The 21,000-nt window shown below is 50.7% G+C and overlaps 1 protein-coding gene and 1 long non-coding RNA gene across 7 annotated transcripts; one reads left to right on the top strand and one right to left on the bottom strand.

Annotated features, from left to right (window-relative positions):
- Positions 1 to 288: 288 nt before the first annotated feature.
- Positions 289 to 5,314, bottom strand: LOC146894195 (uncharacterized). 2 transcript variants are annotated; one of them, XR_015002284.2, is made up of 3 exons: positions 1,155 to 5,314; positions 838 to 895; positions 289 to 748 (listed from the first exon to the last, which is right to left on the bottom strand). It is a non-coding gene; the product is annotated as an uncharacterized LOC146894195 (long non-coding RNA). The 2 variants fall into 2 exon arrangements; XR_015002283.2 differs by having other exon boundaries at positions 289 to 895.
- A 31-nt stretch (positions 5,315 to 5,345) lies between these two features.
- On the top strand, positions 5,346 to 20,725 carry Capg (capping actin protein, gelsolin like). 5 transcript variants are annotated; one of them, XM_087907135.1, is made up of 11 exons: positions 5,363 to 5,463; positions 7,422 to 7,547; positions 12,760 to 12,795; positions 12,885 to 13,057; positions 13,146 to 13,300; positions 13,494 to 13,661; positions 14,543 to 14,692; positions 15,001 to 15,093; positions 15,600 to 15,732; positions 19,026 to 19,114; positions 20,550 to 20,725. In XM_087907135.1, the coding sequence occupies exons 3-11, from the start codon at positions 12,773 to 12,775 to the stop codon at positions 20,613 to 20,615; spliced, it is 1,050 nt and encodes a 349-aa protein (XP_087763261.1). In that variant the 5' UTR covers positions 5,363 to 5,463; positions 7,422 to 7,547; positions 12,760 to 12,772; the 3' UTR covers positions 20,616 to 20,725. The 5 variants fall into 5 exon arrangements, with proteins under 5 accessions (XP_087763263.1, XP_087763261.1, XP_087763260.1 ...); XM_087907134.1 differs by lacking the exon at positions 5,363 to 5,463 and adding an exon at positions 5,606 to 5,745; XM_087907137.1 differs by lacking the exon at positions 7,422 to 7,547 and having other exon boundaries at positions 5,346 to 5,463.
- The last annotated feature ends 275 nt before the right edge of the window (positions 20,726 to 21,000 follow it).

The following is a 21,000-nucleotide window of genomic DNA, read 5'->3' as shown; positions in this document are numbered from 1 at the left end:
CATTTGGAAGATGGAGAAATGGAGACAGAAGGATTGAAAGTTTGAGGCAAGTGTGGGCTATGTGTTATGATTTTTTAAAAATGCTGCAAGATCCCTGGCGGCAGTAGGCAGCAGAAATGCTGTAGGTCCCCAAATGGTGGTAGTGGGCCATGTGGTGGCAGGCAGCAGACTCTGGGAGCAGCCAGTCTCAGGCAGGGATGGCTGCCGGTCCCCGAGCGGTGGCTGGTCCCAGGCAGGGAGACACATGGTGGGTGGGCAGGAGACAGAAACATGGATAGACACGACATGTAGAATGAGGGTAAATATTTATTCAGGGAGCTATGGAGGGGAAGGGAAAAGAGGAGAAGGGGGGGAGAGAGGAGAACGAGAAAGGGAAGAGAAAAAGAGGACAGAGAGGGAGAAAAGAAGGGGGCAGAAGGGGAGCACGTGGAGCCCAAGGGAACAGAGAGAGAATCAAGATGACGAGAGGAGGGGAGGGGCAGCAGGGAGTGGGCGTGGCTTGTCTCTTAAAGTGAGGAACAATCATAACATTCCCAGCTCCTTTTTATAATAAAAAGCAGGAGATTAGACACCACAGTTTGACAGAATTGGGGCGGTGAATTCTCAAGACTGCTTCCGGCTTATTTGTGGGTGTTGTCTTTGAAGGGGGGGACCTGAGAAGGCTGGGTGCTGGCCACATCCTGGCATAGCTGGTCTCTTTGCTTCTGTCTGGTGTTTGTGGCATGAAAATGTCTGGTGTCTCTTATATCTGTTTAAGGTATTGGCAGAACAAAGAACAAAGTTAAATTAAGGGAAAAAAAATTTTAGGACAAGGGAGTTGAGGGGGATGTATCTGACCTGTTTAATGTGGATCCTTTAATTCGGCTCCCTGAACTCATGAGAATTCCTTGGGTTTCTGAAAACAGAAGTTTTAGACACATAATGACTGTGGCATATTTTGTTCTGTGACATATTTTTGTACAATGAAAAGTATTTTTTAAGACTATGGAAGGCAGCATAAGAGAGAAATTTGATTTGAAATTTGTTTGGTGAGGTTGTTGTTGTTGTTGTTTTTAAACCTGGCAAAACCTCTCAGCTATCAAACTGTACCAGAGATCTTTCAGAAGGATAAGATTTTACTTGAGTTACTGTTTAAAAAATGACAGAGAACTTACTTGGTTGGCACCCAGGGCTATTCTTTTAGGGTCCTCCATGGTCACTGAAGGTCACATTTGACTTTTGCTGTTTAGCTCAGGGCCTGCCAGGTTCCAGAAGATCCTGTGGGCTAAGAAATCTGTAGGAAGACAGGCCTACCTTGGCCTGAGCAGCTAGGCTGTTGATTCCAGCGATTCTGTCCACATCTGGAGATCTTTAGTTTAGATGAAAGGCAGTTTTGCCCAATGGTCAGTGCTTGACAGTTGAAGAGAATTGTGGATGGACGTTGTTTTGTGTCCATTTGTCTTCTGTCTTCTTTGGAGGAAGTAGAGTGCTGCTGCTAGGAGCCAACCTGTCTCTTTTTGTTATGAAAAGTTTTTAATTAGTAAATATTTAACTATCACATTCCCCAGATCTCTGAGCAGTTGAGGGCTGTTTATTATGTATAACTACAGTATAGAATCCACCTGGAGAGCTGGTTCTGAACTTGACCGTACTGGCTCTTAGCTTAACAGGTAAGATTTACACTCGTAAAAAGACAGAAAGAAGAAACTGCTTTCAACAGAAGGTTAATGGCAGAACTGACAATAGTAGAGAACAGCTTAAAATATTTTAAATGAGGGTTGGACTAAATATAAGGCATTTTTGTAAGAGAATTAAAAGTACATACCAGTTTAAAACATGAGACTTATTGACTTTGTAGTCTGAAATGAGATGTAATGAACGATTATTATACACAGAAAGAGTGAACAGGAATTGGGCAACGTGGATGCTCTTGGTGGGCTCTACCAAAGGCATGCCACTGCGCAAAACACATGTAACAGAGTCAACAAGAGGAATTTAGTGAAAACCTGGGGACAAGGCAGGGTATACTTCAGTAAAGATGGAAGAACTTGGTCACCTGACCTGGCTCTTAGTCAAGATGGTGGTAAGGTCACCCACGTAACAAAGTTAACACTGGGGAACCAGGCAGGTAATACCTCAGTAAAGATGGCAGAACTTGGTCACCTGACCTGACCCTCAGCTAAGATGGCGACAAAGTTACCTGACTCCAATCAAAATGGCGGCAGCTGTAAGGATTTTAAGCTTAATAAGAGGGACCTAAAGGCGTGATCTGTTCTGTTGCTGAGCCACCATGCCACAGCACAAGCCGCAGAGGGGAGCAAAAGGCTGGAACCAAAAAAACTGCACCATGCCACAAACCACGGTGGTTAGCAAAAGGCTGGAACTGAAAAAACTGCATCATGCCACGGCTGGAATTGAAAAAGCCAGCTGGAATTTAAAAAAGCCAGGGAGCCGCCATCGGTGGTTGCTATCCACAGCCAAAATCGTGAAAACCCGCGGAACAGCAGCACCTCAAGGGACTGTCTTCCCGTATAGGTGGGGTGCAAATCGGCGTGAACCCCCAGGACTCGTGGACGAGCGTCCTCTGACTGAGAGTGGGGTGTTATGGCCTAGATCTGGTCAGGTGACTCAGAAACCAGAGAGGCCTGGGACCGCTCCGAGAGGCATTTTATGACAAGGGAAGAAAAAAGAAAAGAGAAGAAATGAAAAAAAAAAAAAGATGAAGAAACTGGGGGACCCTGGGTCCCCAGTCGAATGCACTGTACGGGGAGTGTGCAGTGCTAACGCAGGTTGACTGACCCTGGGTCAGTCCAAACACGATTCCAGTTAAGGGAAGCAACCGTAGCAGAATGGAGTTATGATTTTTTAAAAATGCTGCAAGATTCCCAGCGGCAGTAGGCAGCAGAAATGCTGTAGGTCCCCAAATGGTGGTAGCGGGCCATGTGGCGGCAGGCAGCAGGCCCTGGGAGCAGCCTGTCTCAGGCAGGGATGGCTGCCGGTGCTCGAGCGGTGGCTGGTCCCAGGCAGGGAGACACATGGTGGGCGGGCAGGAGACAGAAACATGGATAGACATGACATGTAGAATGAGGTTAAATGTTTATTAGTTGAGTTATGGAGGGGAAGGGTAAAGGGGAGGGGGAAAGTGAGGAGAGAGAGAGAGAGAAAGGGAAGAGAAAAAGAGGACAGAGAGAGAGAAGAAGGGGGCAGAAGGGGAGCGTGCAAGGCCCAAGAGAATAGAGAGAGAATCAAGATGGCGAGAGGAGGGGCGGGGCCGCAGGGAGTGGGCGTGGCTTGCCTCTTAAAGTGAGGAACAATCATAACACTATGGATCGAGGTTCTGTCTCTAACAAGCAAATTCCCCACATCCACTCAGTACTCTGTTTTCTCCGGGTTTTCCCCTAGCAGCAGATACTCAGATTGGTGTGATGGTCGGATAATTGGGAAGCCTTGCTTCTGGTCCTGTTGCATTACCAAGGCCAGGGCCTTGACTCTGAGCACTAAGTCCTGTCTGGAACAGACTGTTGACCAACTCTTCCAGGACAGGCCTGCCAGAGTCCCTGCTCACTGAGCCACCCAAGTGTGGCTGCCCACTGGGTGCTGACTCTCCAGGGCTTCACACAGACTCTGCTCTTCCTCCCTCTAGGGCAAGAGGTTCTCAACCTGTGGGTCACGACCTCTTTGACAGACTTCTTTCTAAAAATTTTTATGATTCGTAACAGTGGCAAAATTACAGGTATGAAGTAGCAAGGAAATAATTTCATGGTTGGGGGTTACCATGATGTGAAGAACTGTATTAAAGGGTCGCAGCATTAGGAAGGGTGAGAACCGCTAGGTTAGAGATTCAAAAGGGGATCAGAGCCCTCCTTGGCTCAGTCTCCTGCTTCCTATGTGTCTTCGGGCTGTGCCCCAGGGTCCTTCATGGGGCCAGTGATTATATTTTGTGGTCCTGTGACTGCAAGGAGACACTGTTGCCTTGGGTGTAGCCTGAAACCCTACTCCCTCTGTCTCTGCTTCTTTTTTCTTTGAGACATGGTTTTGTTCTTTAATTCTGGCTGGCTTGATCATGCTTATTTTCGTCTTTTTTGAGGGGGTCGGGAGGGGTTCCAGGGTCTTATGTGCCCTGGGCTGGCTCTGAACTCTCCATGTAGCCGAGGGTGACTCTCTACTTCTGGTTCTCCAGTCTCTGCCAACCAAGTGCTGCTTTGATGGGTGTGTGCCACCACATCCTGCTGGCTGACCACACTAATTTCTATCGCTCTCCCCTAGACCCCCAGCGCCAAGACTGTGTGACAATGGCCACCTGGGAAAAGAGCAGACTGAGGGGACAGCGTATGCTTTCATTGTTTATTTATTTATTTTGGTTTCTTGAGACAGGGTTTTTCTGTGTGGTCCTGGCTGTCCTGGACCTCGATTAGTAGTTTTGGCTGGCCTCGACCTCAGAGTTCCACCTCCTTTGCCTCCTGAGTGCTGGAATTAAAGATGTGAGCCACCGGGGCTGCAGAGATGGCTCAGTGGTTAAGAGTACTGACTGCTCTTCTAGAGGACCCAGGCTCTATTTCAGCACCCACATGGCAGCTAACAACTGTCTATAACTCTGAAATCTGACACCTCACACATAGATACATGTAGGCAAAATGCCAATGTATGTAAAATAAAAGTAAATAAATTAAAAAAAAAAAAACGTGAGGCACCACAACCTGCTGAGGGGGTAGTCTTTGGTATTTGGGGCATGGAGAGACTGCATTAAATGTGCCAAGGCAACTGGGGTGATGTCTTGGTATATGGAATCCTAGTGCTCAGGAAGCAGAAGCAGGAGGGTTGTCATAAATTCGAGGCCGACCTGGGCTACATATTGAGTTTCATAGTAGCCTGGGCTCCAAAGTAGGACTGTCTCAGTAACAGACACACAGACAGTTGGGCATGGTGGTACACACCTGTAATCCCAGCACTCAGGAGACAGGAGAAACAGGAGTTCAAGGCCAGCTTGAGCTGCATCATAATTTAGAGGATAGCCTTGACTACATGAGTGCTTGTCTCGAAAACAAAATACCAAAACGAAAATATACACACTCCCAAACCAACCAGAGTGTGTCAGGGCCCCAAACACTGTCTTGGAACTTCGCTTCAAAAAAGAAAAAAAAAAAAAAAAGGTGGCATACACTTTCAATCCCAGCACTCGGGAGGCAGAGGCAGGTGGACCTCTGTGAGGTCGAGGCCAGCCTGGTCTACAGAGTGAGTTCCAGGATGGACTCCAAAGCTACACAGAGAAACCCTGTCTCGAAACCCCTGCCGCCTCCTGCCCCCCCCCCCCAAAAAAAGAAAAGGAAAACCACATGTACTCGTGGTAATGAGACAAACTAGTCATGGGGAGGAGGAGAAGCTAGAGCAGAGCCAGTGACCCAACCCAGGAAATGTGACTAACCAGCCACAGCAGGGAGTGCGGCTTCGTCTGTGCCATCTGTGCCGAAGTGCCTGCCCGGGCTGGTGAGTGGAATGGGGCCTTCCTTGCTCGGCTGATTTGAAGTTGTTCAGAACTTGCCTTGCCCGAGGCCGCTGTGAGGAGACGGGTGGGCTCTAGCCTGCCAGTGGCCACGTCTGAGAAACAGCTTTCTACCAGCGTTTGCTTCCCTGAGTCCTTAGACCTCAGAGCCCTGAGCCTTCCCTTGGGTGGGGCAGGTGGGTGGGACAACTCGAGGAGAAGAGGGAAGTGAGAAGCGCGGGTGGGGCAAGCTGAGAAGAGTCTGAGAAGAAAAGGCCTGTGGAGAGGTAAAGTGGAATGGGCTCCTGGAGATGGGCTAGCTGGACCCTCTCGGGTGGACAGGGAGGACTGGTTGGGGGAGGGCTGGCTGCTAGGGTCTGGGAAGTCAGGAGTGATGCCCCTAGGCATAAATCAGGCTGAGGCCTTTGACTGCAGTTCTGCAGCTGTGGGAGAGGCTGGGTGGTGGTGGGCGCATTCCAGCTGCAGGGAGGGACTAGGGGATCTGGGTTCATGTTGCTTTGTAGGAGGTGGCGTCAGACCTTCTGAGAGATCCCCAAAGGCCGTCAGTCAGGGGGTGAGTTCAGATCTGGCAGTGGCTGTCCCCAAGATAGCATTGGCCTAGGTCTAGACAGCTGGACTGAAGGGGCTTGGGAAGAGACAAGGTAGGTCCAGCTACTTGAGGGCCAGCCAGCCAGCCCCCAGCAGCGGGCTATCCGGCTATCCAGGGAATGGTGTGGACAAAGAAGAAGGTGGACTCGGAGGTGTGGGGAGTGCGGTCTGCTTGGTGTGTGGGGAAAGAGCAGTGTTCTGGGTGTCCAGAGCCACTGCTGTCCCCACTTCTAAGGAGCATGGGTCACAGTTCAGAAAGTCCCTGCTTTCTTGTGCGGACAGTCACCTCCCTCCCTAGGGCTGGTGCTATTTCAGTTCACAGTTAACGGTGCAAGACGGACCGTGAGGGGAAGTGGGAAAAATTTTTGCGTCCCAATAATTCTCTCCACCCATGCAATAATCCAAATCAGACCAAATCAAACCGAATTAGAAAAAGCCCCCGTTTAATGGATACTAACACTACTGGGTGGGGTGGAGGAAGACCAAAAAACCATGTGTTTGTTCTCTGGGGGGCAGTTTAAATACCCAGTGCAGGGAGTGGTCTTGAGTATCTCTGGGGAGGGGTCATTGTTTGGCGGGCTTTCTCAGGGGTGGAGTCTGGACTGAGGCAACTCCCAGGGGGAGGGACTTGGGATGGAACTTCCATCCAAACATCCCAGACTCTTTGAGTTTATGGATGCCAGAGGCTAAGGTGATGCTTCCACCCAAACAAAGTGACCTGTTGAGAATCGGAGTCCGAGGAGGGCAAAAATAGCCCAGGTTTTCCTCAGTACTGGGTCACTGGTGCACAGTGAGGTCACTGATGGGGTCAAGCACATTGTTGAAGGTGGGAGTGACCCCCACCTCTAAGCACCCAGGGTGTCCATCAGGTTATTCTAAGGGCCAAGACTGGCCACCTCCCCCACAATCAGGACAGTTGGATGGGTTCCTTCACCCCTGCCTTTCTGCCTTAAGGCTGCTCCCAGCAGTGCCCCCGGCGCTGAGATCCTGGGCTAGCCCTCTGGTTTCATCTACACCGATAACTGAGGCTCAGCAAATCAAGGCAGTGGAACACAGCTCCTCCTCCTGCTCCAAAGGTGCTTTATAGTCTCAGGGAGAGGGCCAGGCCCTGAAACTCACGTCCCGCTATGGCCCAGTGGGGAAAACAAGACTTCAACAGAGGTGACTAGCTATGACGTAGCTCAGAGATAGAACGTTGTTTAGCTGTGCCCCTTGACATTGGGTTTGGTGCTAGCACTCCTGCCACTCCCAAAGGAAGATATATAAAAGAGACTGCCTGGTGCCATATCTCTCTCTCTCTCTCTCTCTCTCTCTCTCTCTCTCTCTCTCTCTCTCTCCACACTGACTTCCCCAGGCCTGTACACCTCCCCTTTAATAAACCCCTCAGCAAGGAGGGGTAAGGGGGGGTGCCTGTGAAGCAGTGAGCTCCCCATCACCAGAAGCATTCAAGAAGAGGACAACGAAGTGTGCTCTGGAAGAGGTATCTATACTGTGTGCTGAGGACTAAGCCCTGAGGCGCCTAATGCTGGTCTGTGATTACTGTGTCAGTCTTACGTGGAGGAAGCAGTTCTGTGGTTTCACTGGATGTGATGGCTCCCCCACTTCCCTGAGCCCTCTGGCTAGGCCACAAGGCAGACTGTTCTTCATCTCTGTCTTCCCCTCCTGCAGAAGGTGTGCTAAGCCTGGGAGGGCTGGGAAACTCCCACAGGAGCTGCGGTACTCGATCATCCCTCAGATAGTGGTGTGTGGGGGGTCCTGCCATGCACCCACAGGGATGGAGGGCTGCAGCGCACGCACCACACCGAGGAGGCAAAGGGCTGAAAGCAGGAGACAAGAATGGAAGGTTGTTTGCCGGGCAAGCCCCTTCCTCAGGAAAGCCTGGATGCAGGCAGGATCAGGAGCTGATGGGGGGCAGTCAGGATCTAGGGCTTCTCTCACAACTACCCAGCCTGCACCCATGCAGGCTGGTTTCAGCTAGCCCAGTGTTCCTCATGTACCCCACTTCCCTACCCTTGGGAGTAGGAATTGAACTTCGAGTCTCAGGCATGCTAGGTGAGCGCTGTACTACAGAACTATATTCCCGGTTCTCTGTTTACCTTTTATCTTGAGATTGGCCTCATTGTGTTACACAGGCAGGCCTTGAACACACTCTGCAGCCCAGGCTGGTCTTAAACTTCTAATACAGCTGCCTCAGTTTATTAACAAGTTAGGCTTGTACCAATCTGCCTAGCTTTGTCAGGAGGTTGTTGGTTTTGTTATTTGTTTGGTTTTGTTTTTTCAAGACAGGGTTTCTCTGTGTAACAGTGCTGGCTGTCTTGGAACTCACTCTGTATCCAGGCTGGCCTCGAACTCACAGAGGCTCCCGCCTCTGCTTCTGCTGGGATTAAAGGCATGCGCCACCACACCTGGCTATCAGTTTTAAAAGCCTTCCTCTCCTTCGAGTTCCAGAGCCTGTTTTCGTACCTCATGTACTATGAGGATCACTTTGAACACCTATGGAAAACACTTCCAGCCTGGGGAGAGTGTCCTGGCTTGCTGATACACTTAGGGGCTGGTTATGTAGCTGCTGGCAGAGTTCCACCTAGCATGCACACAGACCTGGGTTCCATCTGCGTAAATCCATCCTGGTGATCCAGCACTGTGGAGAAGGCGGGAGGATCAGAAGTCCAAAGTCTCCCGTGGCTACCTAGTGAACGCAAAACTAGCTCAGGCTATAAAAGACCCTATCCCAAAAGAAAAAAGAAATAAAAGAAAAAAAAAACTTATTCTCTGATACTTGATACCATAAGGAAGGCTATAACAGGACCGCCACAATAAGTAACCAGGCCCTTGCTGTGTGGGAGAAAGACTAGTCTCAACACCTAAGAAGTGTGAGCCAACAAGGCTTTCACAGTCCAGGAGCTAGGGAAGAGTCAGGGCGTGGAGAATGACTAAAAGAAAGCGCCAAGGGCAGGAGAAGGGGGGGAGGTTCTGTCAAACTAACCTAGCAGGTTTCTTGTGGAAGACAGCCAGGATGAGCAGACATCACGTGGGGGGTGCAGGTCGAAGAACCAGATCTGCATAAAGGATGATGGGATATGGATTATGGGGACTTGCAGCCTAACCCATGTTTTAGGGATCTTTGGCAGCAACTAGATTTTGTGAGGAAGTACGGAGAAAGGTCTAGAAGGCTTAGATGGAGTGATGGAGTTTAGCCAGAGTCTTTGCACTTCTGTAAGGTGGTTGGTTATTTTTTTTTTTACTTTTATTATTTATTTTTGTGTCTGTACATGTGCATGTTTCATGACATGCGTGCAGAGGTCAGAGGGCAACTCCAGGAGCTGGTTCTCTCCTCTGTCCTGTGGGTCCTGGGGCTGGAACTATTAGACTTGCCAGCCGGACCATCAGTCTTGAGGAGGTGCTGTAATGAGCACTCACGAGGATTGGGAAGGAGCAGAGAGCTGAATCCCCTCATCAGAACCCCACAGGCACTTGGAGTGGAGGGCACTTGACTCTGAGTCATGGCCCAGTTTCTCATTTTGGTAACAAGGAACTGAAAGCAGTGAGGTTACAGGCTCAGTCTCTCATTCCTGAGCTTTGGTTTGGGGCAGACTCATCAGTTCCTACCTGACTCACAGGCTAGGCTGCCCATAGCAGGGGGTGTGCACACAGCCCATGGCGTTTGTGGGTGTCAGCGTGACCCTCTGTTTGGGAGGTTGATACGGAAAAGGAAAGTGGTAATTCCACCGCGGGCATTTCAAGTCTTTCACCCGAGCTCCGTCTCCAGCTCTGCTTCCTGTGCAGACTCAACAGTCCCTGCTGACCCAGCCACCCTGACCGCAGAGTCGCCCCTGTGCTCCTGCAGCTCCAGTCTGCAGGGTGTGCTTCCTACTCTCACCCTCCGTGTCCCTCAGGGCGCCTCTCCCAGTAACTCACCAGATGGAAACACATACTGAATTAAGTGCTGGAGACATGTGATCTCTTCTTTTAAAAGCCTTACAATAAACAAGCAAGCAAGCAAACAAAATGCCTTAGCTCTGAGCCATGGTAAGGGAGCACTTGCTGCTGGGGCTAAGCATCCGAGTTTGACCCCCAGAACTCACATGGTGGAAGGGAAAGCCAATCCTTTCTTCACATCTGTTTACTTATTTAGTGTCTCTGCACGTACACTCGAGCACATGTGTACATGTACCATTGTCCATACGCAGAGGTCAAAAGAGGAGCCAACTACCATTGGGAACAAAGTAAAGGGAGGGTGAAGTTGTTATGACTGTATTTTTCTGAAATTAAAAACGACAACAACAGCTTGCCTTTTGCATTCTCCCTTTACTACAATTCCTTTTGCCCAAGAAATATTTTCTCTACTGACTCACAAAACAAAGATGGCATTCATCATTCTGGAACTGGAAGATGCTGGGCTCATAAAAGGGAGAGCTGATGCCCAGAATAGTGCAGTTCCCCTGGGAGAGCGTTGACTAGGAGGGAGAAAATCCCATGAAAGTTTTGTTTTTAGTAGATTTAGAGAATTAAAAACTCTGCTCTTTCTCTCTTCCTCTCCTTGGCTGGCCTGGAACCCACTATGTAGACCAGGCTGCTTTGGAACCCACTGCATAGACCAGGCTGGCCTGGAACCTACTATGTAGACCAGGCTGACCTGGAACCCACTGTGTAGACCAGGCTGGCCTTGAATTTTCGGAGCTCCGCCTGCCTCTGCCTCTGAGTGCTGGCTTCCAGGCTGCTCCACCTTGCCGAGTTCTCACTCTTTTTCTCAGGGTCCCATGGATTCCGAGTAGCCCTCAAAATCTTTGAGGGTGATCTTGAACTCTTGTCTCCACCTCCCAAGCGCTGAGATTACAGGCATGAGCCGTCAGGTCCAGTTTCTGCGGTGCTGGACTTGAACCCAGGACTTCACGCCTGCTAGGCAAGTGCTTTACCAGTGAAGCTGCATGCGTCTCCAGCTCTTTATCTATTGTTTAATAGTTAAGATTTTTTTTTAGATATTAGATTAAAAAATAACATTTTTGTTGGTATGGGTGTGTCTGCATGTATATACGTATGGCGTAAACGTGGAGGTTGAGGACAGCCTCAGGGAGTCTGTTTGTCCTTTCACCTTTACTTGGGTTCTGAGATTAAAGTCCGTTCATCAGACTTGTGCAGCAAGCACCTTTACCCGCCGAGCTGTGTTACAGGTCCCTTGTCTATTTTCCTTCCTTTCTTCCTTTTTCTTGTTTGATGGAGTGTTTTATAGCCCAGGTTGGCTCAGAATTCACTAGGTAGCCAAGGATGGCCTTGAACTTCTGAATCTCCTGCTTCTGTTTCTGGAATGTTGGTACACTGTCATACCAGGCATTTTCTGTTGTTTTAAGATAGAGTTTTATGTAGCCCAGGCTAACCCAGAACCTGAATGTCCCTGAGCATCTGGACTTTCTGCCTTTCCCTTCCCATTGCTGGGGCTACGGTCACATGTGCTGTCATAATTGGCCTTTTCCTCTCCTCTTCCTCCTCCTCTTCCTCTTCTTCCTCCTCCTCCTCCTCCTCCTTTTCTTCTTTTATCTTTTAGTTTTTGAGGCAGGGTCTTCTTGCACAACTCAGGCTGACCTAAAACTCATGATCTCCCTGGCTTGATCTCCCAAGTGCTGGCATTGCAAGTCTGTGCTAGCATATTTAGCTTACTTTTTTAAAGAGTTACTTATTTTTATTTTAATGTGTATGGGTAGCTTTGCCCACAAGTACACCTGTGCACCATGAGCATGTAGTACCCTTGGAGACCAGAAGGGGGCATTTAGCCCCCAGAACTGGAATCTAGATGATGGTTGGCTCCTGGGAACTGAACTCAGACCCTCTGCAAGAATAACAGGTACTCTTAACCGCTGCGCCATCTCTGAGGCACCAGGTGGCTTATTTTGTTTGTTTGTTGATTCTAAATCAGGAGTGGATGTAAAGTTTTGCTGAATGCTTTCTGTATACACATTGATATGACTATTCATAAGGATATATTTATATCACATATACTTGTAAATGTGGTGTATTATATTGATAGCCATAAAGATATACTAATGTCACACAGACTTGTTAATGTGTATATATTGGTTAAGTTCAGATGTTGGAACAACCTTACATCCCTAACATAAGCATCATTTGATCACTAAGTTTTGTGTTTTTTAATTTAAAATTTTTATTTTGTAAATACTTTTCCTATTTGTGTGTGTGTGTGTGTGTGTGTGTGTGTGTGATGTTTGTGCATGTCTGCATGTGTGGACACGTGTATAGGTCTAATAGCATACGTGTGTATGCGTGTGGAGGCCCAAAGTTGATGTCAGGACTCTTCTTCCATCTTATTCATTGAGGCAGGGTCTCTTAACCAACTCCAGAGCTTGCCGATGTGGCTAGTTTTGTTCTTCAATTTGCTTCGGGGATCCCCTGTTTCTGTCCTCTGAAACTGGAATTACAGGTGGGCAGCTCGCCCAACACGTATGTGGTTTCTGAGGATTCGAACTCTGATCCGCACACGTGCCGTGCAAGCGTGTTAGCTGTTGAGCATCACCTCAGCCCAGGTCATCCTCAGCTCCTGACAGCTGTGAGGACCACTCAGGTTACATAAGACAGTGCCTCAAAAAACCAAAGGGAGACTACTTGGCCACCTGGAAGGTTCCCCGAGACCAACGAGAGAGGTCTGTTAGGACCCTCGTGGTGATCATGGTTTCTCTTCTCAGGTCTGGAAGCAGCATGTACACACCCATCCCGCAGAGGTAGGCAGTGTGCCCCATGTCTCTGCTCTCACTATACCCAGACCCAAGCATCTGTGCTTGAGCCCACCAGCACCCATCTCTTTCTACAGTGGCTCCCCATTCCCAGCCTCAGTCCAAGACCTAGGCTTACACATATGGCGGGTGGAGAAGCTGAAGCCTGTGCCCCTAGCACGAGAGAACCATGGCATCTTCTTCTCCGGGGACTCCTACCTAGTGCTTCACAATGGCCCGGAAGAGGTCTCCCATCTGCACCTGTGGATAGGTAAAGGCGATGGAATTCGGCCGAGGCAGGGACGGAGGTTGCAGGGGGTCTCGGGGACCTTGCCGATCACCTCTCACCTTCATCCTAGGCCAGCAGTCATCCCGGGATGAGCAGGGAGCCTGTGCTGTGCTGGCCGTGCACCTCAACACCCTCCTTGGGGAGCGGCCTGTGCAGCACCGTGAGGTTCAAGGGAACGAGTCGGACCTCTTCATGAGCTACTTCCCGCGTGGCATCAAGTACCAGGTGAGACCCACCTCCAGGCCTTCATTCCCGTGACTTTTCTCTGAGTCAGCTCCTGTTTCTGGCTGTCTTATCCATCGGAAGGCCTGGGCACCCTTGGGGATTGGTTTCCACCTTCTTTCATCTCCTCGTGCGATGCAGTGTAGAAGGCGCTGGGTGCCTGTGAGGCCACTGAGCCCGGTTTTCTGGGTTGCAGGAAGGTGGTGTGGAGTCCGCATTTCACAAGACAAACTCGGGGGCCACCCCAGCAGCCATCAAGAAACTCTACCAAGTTAAAGGGAAGAAAAACATCCGTGCCACCGAGAGGGCGCTGAGCTGGGACAGCTTCAACACCGGGGACTGCTTCATCCTGGACCTGGGTCAGGTGGGTAGGTGGCCGAGATTGAGCACTGTACCGGCACCGTGCTTTAAGACAGCCTGGGAGGCAGGGGAGCAGTGAGGACCCGTGCTGGTGAGCATCCGGAAGAAGACATCCCCAGCCAGTCAGCCAGCCCTTAGACCTATAGGGATTATTTCGCAGTGCCACGGAGGCACCACCAACCTCAGACATCCAGTCTCATAGATACAGCGATCCCGAACCTGTATGCATATCTCGTGTGCTTCCTCCCGTTAGGTTCCAGGCCTGTCCAACCCACGGCCATTGACTGCATGCAGCCCAAAGCGTATAAATGGGGCTTAACAGAAAGCTTCAAACTTTCTTAAAACATGTTTTTTTGAATTTTTTTTTTTTTGTAATTTGATAACGTTTTTAAAAAATTTGTCTGTGTGTCGTGAATGCAGATACCAGCAGAGGCCAGGAGAGGGCGCCGGAGTTGGAGTTACAGGCAGTTGTCAGCTCCCCATCGTGGGGGCTCAGAAAGCAGGTCCCCCGGAGAGCAGTGGATACTCTTGACCACTGAGTCATCTCTCCAGTGCAGGAGGCACTCTTACAGGCATTGTTCTTCCCTTTCTGGGAGGCCTCTGGAGAGTGGCCCTGACTTCTTGGGTTTTGTTTGCTTTTGAGCTAGAGTCTCATTGTAGCCCGGGTTGTCCTGGAACTCACTATGTAGACCTGGTCTCAAATACACAGACATCTGCCTGTCTCAGCCTCTGCCTCGTGAGTGCTCGGATCAAAGGTGTGCGCTGCCATTACTATGCCCCACACTGGCACAGCCTTCTTGCTTGCACTGCCTGTGGGGAACCGTTTTTCAGTGGGGACAGGACAAAGACTACTGGCTGTGATGGGCCTGTCTGGCTTCTCTGCAGAACATCTTCGCCTGGTGTGGTGCAAAGGCCAACATCCTGGAACGGAACAAGGCAAGGGACCTGGCCATGGCCATCAGGGACAGCGAGCGGCAGGGCAAGGCCCAGGTGGAAATTATCACCGATGGAGAGGAGCCAGCCGAGATGATTCAGGTTGGGAACACTGGGGTGGGCAGAGGGGAGCTGCTGTCTGGACGTAGCCAGGAGAGACAGTGATAATCTGGGATGATGAAGGCTGCTGAGAGGGTGATGGGGCCATCGGAGCCCTGCTCAGCCCTGTGATCGTGCATGGGGTACCCTTATGTGACGGAGACAAAGGGTTCCTCTGAGTGGGTACAGCCTTGGGCAGGCTGGATCCATCGCTTTGCCCTTCACTTTAGCACAGGACACAGGTGGCCCTGGATGTGGTGACTTGAAGAATTTGGGTGTAGAAGCCCCAGTAATCCTGTCTGGTTCTGCAGGTTCTGGGCCCCAAGCCTGCTCTGAAGGAGGGCAACCCTGAGGAAGACCTCACAGCTGATAAGACCAACGCCCAGGCTGCGGCCCTGTATAAGGTGGGCACTTCAGGCCTGCGGGGGACTAACCAGTCATCTGCCGGTGGCAGAGGCATGGAGCTGAAGGGGGGAGGAGGGTGTGGGAAGGCTGGGCCAGGAACCAGGTAGGTTTGTAGAGGTCGGAGGAGGGATGGGTGGGAGTCGGCAGATGGCAGGCCTCTGAGGAGATAAACACTTCCAGCTCATTGGTGGAGGAGGTTGGAAGCTAAGGCGGAGCTTGCCTTTACTTGAACCCTGTGCAGTTACTTGTAATGTAGAAGTCACCTCTTTCCCTAAGGGAGCTGCAGCCTCTGAACTGCAGTTGACAGACAAGAGAGGGGCTGTCTGGAGCTTGCCTTTGGGAGGCCTTCTTCCTGCCTGTTGCTCAGAACTGTTGAGAAAAGCAACTGGGGAGGGCCTGGGTAACCCATTCCTTCACTTCACGTGTGTGCATGTGTGTGTGTGTGTGTGTGTGTGTGTGTGTATGTGTGTCTGTGTGTCATACTGGGGCTATACTTCCTCCCCAGGTCTCTGATGCCACTGGACAGATGAATCTCACCAAGGTGGCTGACTCTAGCCCCTTTGCCTCTGAACTGCTGATTCCAGATGACTGCTTTGTTCTGGACAACGGACTCTGTGGCAAAATCTACATCTGGAAGGGTATGTGTGACTCCTCTGTATGAGTCTGAGGGCCTGCAGCTGCCATGGGGCCCTGCAGCAGGCTCAGTCATGTCAGCTCAGTCATGAGGGCCCTGCAGCTTCCTTGAACCCAGCAAACTCAGCCATTTTGTAAACCTCAGTGGGCCTCAAAACTCCAAGGACCTGTTAAATACATTTCTGGGTCAGTTCCAGAGATTCAGATTCACCAGGTCTAGGCTGGAGCCTGAGCATGTGTGTGTTTAACACGTTCCCAGGGTATGCCTGGGGGGCTGCAGGGGAGACAGTGTTCCCAGGGTATGCCTGGGGGGCTCCAGAGGAGACAGTGTTCCCAGGGTATGCCTGGGGGGCTCCAGAGGAGACAGTGTTCCCAGGGTATGCCTGGGGGGCTCCAGAGGAGACAGTGTTCCCAGGGTATGCCTGGGGGGCTCCAGGGGAGACAGTGTTCCCAGGGTATGCCTGGGGGGCTCCAGAGGAGACAGTGTTCCCAGGGTAAGCCTGGGGGGCTCCAGAGGAGACAGTGTTCCCAGGGTATGCCTGGGGGGCTCCAGAGGAGACAGTGTTCCCAGGGTATGCCTGGGGGGCTGCAGGGGAGACAGTGTTCCCAGGGTAAGCCTGGGGGGCTCCAGAGGAGACACTTTGAGAACTCTCTCTGCAGTTTCCAGGCCTTCAGGGCTCTGAGGTCCCTGACCTTGAGGTTCTGAGTTAACTGTAACTGAGGTACATTTCAGATGGGCTTGGTAGCACTTCACGCAGTGTGTGGTAAACTTGTAGGCTGTGCTTTTCCAAGAGATTGTATTTACTGGAGGAGAGGGAAAGGCTGCTGTGTGCAGGAACCTGGCTACTTGCTTTGACCGCAGAAAATGTAAAGACAGCATGACCCCCATGATCCTGCTTGCTTGCTCCCCTCTCCTTCCCCCTCCCTCTCTTCCTCCCTCTCTCCCTCCTTTCTTTCTTTCCTTTTTTTTTTTTTTTTTGTTATGCCCAAGTTTCTGATCCCCAAATGAATTCACAGAGCCTGAATTTCCGATGCAAATTACATGAGGGTTTTTAATAGCAAACTCAAGTTTGGACCAACACCTTTCCAGCACCCCAGTGTGGTGGTGCAGAAAGTGTGGCAGGGAGCCCTGGGAGGGTAGCACTTTTAAAGGGGAAATGCTGTAATCAGGGGAGGTCATGTCCTATCGTCTTGGAATTGGGTAAGAAGGGCATAGGGTAAGGTAGTTTCTGAAACCACTGGTCAGGTTTTGGGCACAAAAACCTAACAAAGAGCCATAAGTTACTGACAAGGCATCTTCAAGGACAGGAGGCCTCCTAGGAGCTTCTGGACCTTGTTACATCTTATGGCCCTGCTCCCTGGCTCCTTCATTGGCTATTTTCGGGGTATCTGTTCAAATTCTGCCATCACAGCACGTTTCTGAGCTGAGATCGGCCCCCCACTCATATGGCTTAAGATGAAGCCCCTTCTTTAAAACAGAGTTTGCAAAGTCAGGTCCTCACACTTTCTGTGTGTGCCCAAGGGGGCCAGAGGAGGCCATCAGATCCCTTTAGCTGCTGTTAAAAGCAGTTTTGAGCTCCTGATGTGGGTGCTGGGAACTAAACTCTGTCCTTTGCAAAAGCAGCAAGTGCTCTTAGCCACCGAATCGTCTCTCCAGCCCTTTCCCTTCCTTTTTGAGACAAGGTCTCATGTAGCCCAGGCTGGCCTCTGACTTGTTATGCAGCCAAGATGACCCTGAACCCCTGAGTCTCTTGCCTCCATTTCCTCAGTGCTGGGATTACAGGCATGCGCTACCATGCCTGATTTTCTCTGGTGCTGCAGCTGGAACCCAGGGCATGCTGGGCAAATATTTTACCAACTGAGCTACATTACTTGCCCTGGGGCGGCCTTTTCCTTCCTGCAGAGGCGCCAAACCCCATGAAGCCAGTGCTAAGATTCCAGAGGCCCATGTGAGTGTCTGAGAAAGGAACCCTTACAGAAAAGGGCACAGTAGGACAGGAAGCTCGGGAGCAGGAAGACAAGTGCCCACGGATGCCACAGCAGTGAGTCACGTACAGAGGAAGGACACAGATACTTCGTGGTTCATAAGACTTTGACAGTGGTCAGAGAGTCAGCCACTGCTTGGCTGTTTCCTCGTCAAATGCCTTCAGCTTGAATCACACTTTGCGCCCCAATGATTGCCTACATTGCCTATATTGTGGATTCTGTGTGTTTTCAGTTTTTTTTATATTTATTTATTTATTATGTATACAATATTCTGTCTGTGTGTATGTCTGCAGGCCAGAAGAGGGCACCAGACCTCATTACAGATGGTTGTGAGCCACCATGTGGTTGCTGGGAATTGAACTCAGGACCTCTGGAAGAGCAGGCAATGCTCTTAACCACTGAGCCATCTCTCCAGCCCCGTGTTTTCAGTTTTATAAACACTTCATCAGCAAGCGTGCTGACTTTTGGCCCTGTGTGAGTCAGTTCACCTCTACAAGCAATTTCACTCCACGTCCTACTTAGTCGCACACAAAAAGTTTGACAACAGAACAGTGTTACCTGTGTTATCCTGTGCACACACAGAAGGGGAGGGGCTCCGGGGAAGGGTGAGACCCTGGCCCTAGCATTTCTCTTTTATTTTATGTGTATGTATGTCTATTTTTCTTGCATGTGTGCCTGAGAATTGTGTGTGTACAGCATCCTTAGAAGCCAAAGGACAGTACTGGCTTTCTTGGAACTGGAATTTCAGATGGTTGTGAGTGCCAAGTGGGGGTATTGGGAATCGAACTCAGGTCCTCTGCAAGAGAAGCAAGTACTCTTAACTGCCGAGCCACTGCCCTAGCCCACTGGCCTTACAGTTCGATGTCTAGGAGGAAGCTCATTCTTCCTAAAGATGGCTCGAGCCAAAACTTTGTTGGTCCAGGCAGAAGCTTTAATTAATTAATTAATTAAATCTTAGCTTAGAGCCGCCAGCTTTTTGGGGAAAAAAAAATTAAGGGTATGGCTTCATACTGTCAGGTATTCTGTGTACCCCTTAAATTTCCTCAAGAAAATGGGGTTGAGACCAGAGACTTTCCACCCCTCCAGTGGCTCTTGCAGTCCAGGCTGACTTTGAACTTCCTAGGGAGCTGAAGATGTGAAGATGGGGCTGGAGTTCTGAGCTTCCTGCCTCCACCTCCCCAGTGCGGGGCTCACAGTGGTTTTCTGCGGTGCTAGGGACAGAAAGCAGGGCCTCACACATGCTGGACAAGCCTTCTCCAGGCGGCCACTCCTCACCTTCTGCTCCTTTTGAAATCTCGTTCCTATGTTCTAGGGCGAAAAGCTAACGAGAAGGAGCGGCAGGCGGCCCTCCAAGTAGCCGATGGCTTCATCTCTCGGATGAGGTACTCCCCAAACACTCAGGTGAGGACAAACCCATGTCCCCACCTCCTCCTCCTGGTACCCTCCGGGGGCTCCCTACCCCACCCTGGACAAGAGCCGGACAAGTCAGGAGTTGGGAGCAGACTTGCCTGCCTCAGACCAGTTAGGTGGAAAGGCCTATCAGTCCTTCAGCCTTAAAAAAAAAAAACCAAAAAAAACCAAAAACCAAAAACCCAAAACATATTTTCAGAGAGAAGCCTGGGAGGCTGAAGGGCAAGGCGTGTCACCGGGGCTGCATCTTCCCAGTCACTAGTGTTTCCTTTCCTTAGTCCCAGCACGGCGGCTACACAAGTTATTCTCACCTCGCCTCTCTCCCTATGGGTCACATGCAGACCAGGCTGGCCTCAAACTCTCTAAGTAGCCAAGGATGACCTTGAACTTCTCATCTTCTGGCCTCTAGTTCCCAAGTTCTAGGATTATAGGTGTGGGTCCCACCTGGCTTATGTGGTGCTGGGAACTGAACCCAGGGCTTTGTGTGTGGCTGGCAGGCGCTCTACCAACTGAGCTACATCCTCAGCTCCCTTGAGCCCTTTCGAGACAGTCCCCCTCTGTTGCCCAGAGTAGCTTAGAATATGTATCCCCAGCTAGCCTGAACTCACTACGATTCTCCTGCCTCAGCCTCTCAAGTGCTGAGATCTAGGTCACCCTTCCCTGATCAGAAATACTGATATAGCTGACGTCTAATTGGCGGAATCTGCCAAACTGGGCACCCCAATCCTTGAAGCAGTGTTCTCTCAGCCTGTGTCCTGTGAGCTTGATTCTCCTTTGTCTTCTCAGGACTGGCTTACACTGCTTGTGGCCTCTCACCTGCTCTTACAGGGCTCCCATTTTCTTGAATGAAAGAATTTAGCCAAGAGACAGACAATTTGAGCAGTTTATTTAGCAAATCATGCAAAGGAACACTCCAAAGAGATTGGAGTGCATTACCCCCATGCTGGGGACACTGTACCACACTGGGTTCTACACTGTGGCTACTGAAGACAATTTTATGACTATGTGGGAGGTAGGTGGTATATTCATGGGCAAAGTGGTGCTTTTCCCTTCTAGATCACGATGGACCAGATATCCCTTTAGAGCAGTTCCTCCCATAGCCTCTAGAAAAACCCACAAAAGGGTGGATGTGGGGGGGGGCATCGAAAACCTCAGCGTGAGTGGCATTAGTGATTGTGTGCCACTCGAAGATGTGGGCCTTCTGGTTGATGACATGCGTGGGAAAATGCCCTTGCCCGTCTCTGATGTAGCAAGACAACCTAACTGTAGGGCCATGACAAGAAGATTTAACCACAAAGGAACATTCTCTCGGGAGACACAGCTGGCAAGGCAGAGCTGCATGTTCCCTTGGTCATGGCAGCCCTGTCCTCCCCTCCTCAGAAGCATAGGCGGGCAGCCTGTGAGTCAAGCCTTTCTCCCACTGCAGGTGGAGATTCTACCCCAGGGCCGAGAGAGTCCCATCTTCAAGCAATTCTTCAAGGACTGGAAGTGAGGGTGGGAGTCCCCAGCCTGCTCTCTGGTCTCCCACCATCTGCCCCCCCTGCTGCGTCAGCACCGAGGTTCCCTCCGGATGCTCAATAAAGGACGCACATTCCGTTCCCAGTTCCCAGCTCTCTCCTGTGTGCTCGCCCTGGGCTGACTTTTCTGCCTATTGACTTGGGCTCGTCCCCATTCTGGGGTTTGAGTAGAACACAGGTGATAGATAATCCCACCGCTTCCAGGAGCCCAGCTCTGGCTCTGCATGGCCAGGACTCAGTGGAGCCGCTGTCCAATCCCCACCGTGCCCAAAACCTGATAGGGAGGTGGCACAGTGCCAGGCCGCGGCATTGCTTTCGGGCCAGGGTTTACTTCAAGTCTCACATTCCCAGCTGGGAGAA

Source organism: Myodes glareolus, chromosome 6 (assembly GCF_982192425.1).
Source record: "Myodes glareolus chromosome 6, mMyoGla1.1, whole genome shotgun sequence".
NCBI classification, from domain to species: domain Eukaryota; kingdom Metazoa; phylum Chordata; class Mammalia; order Rodentia; family Cricetidae; genus Myodes; species Myodes glareolus.
Note: the sequence above shows the minus strand (reverse complement) of the source record. Positions and strands in the feature narration are given on the sequence as shown.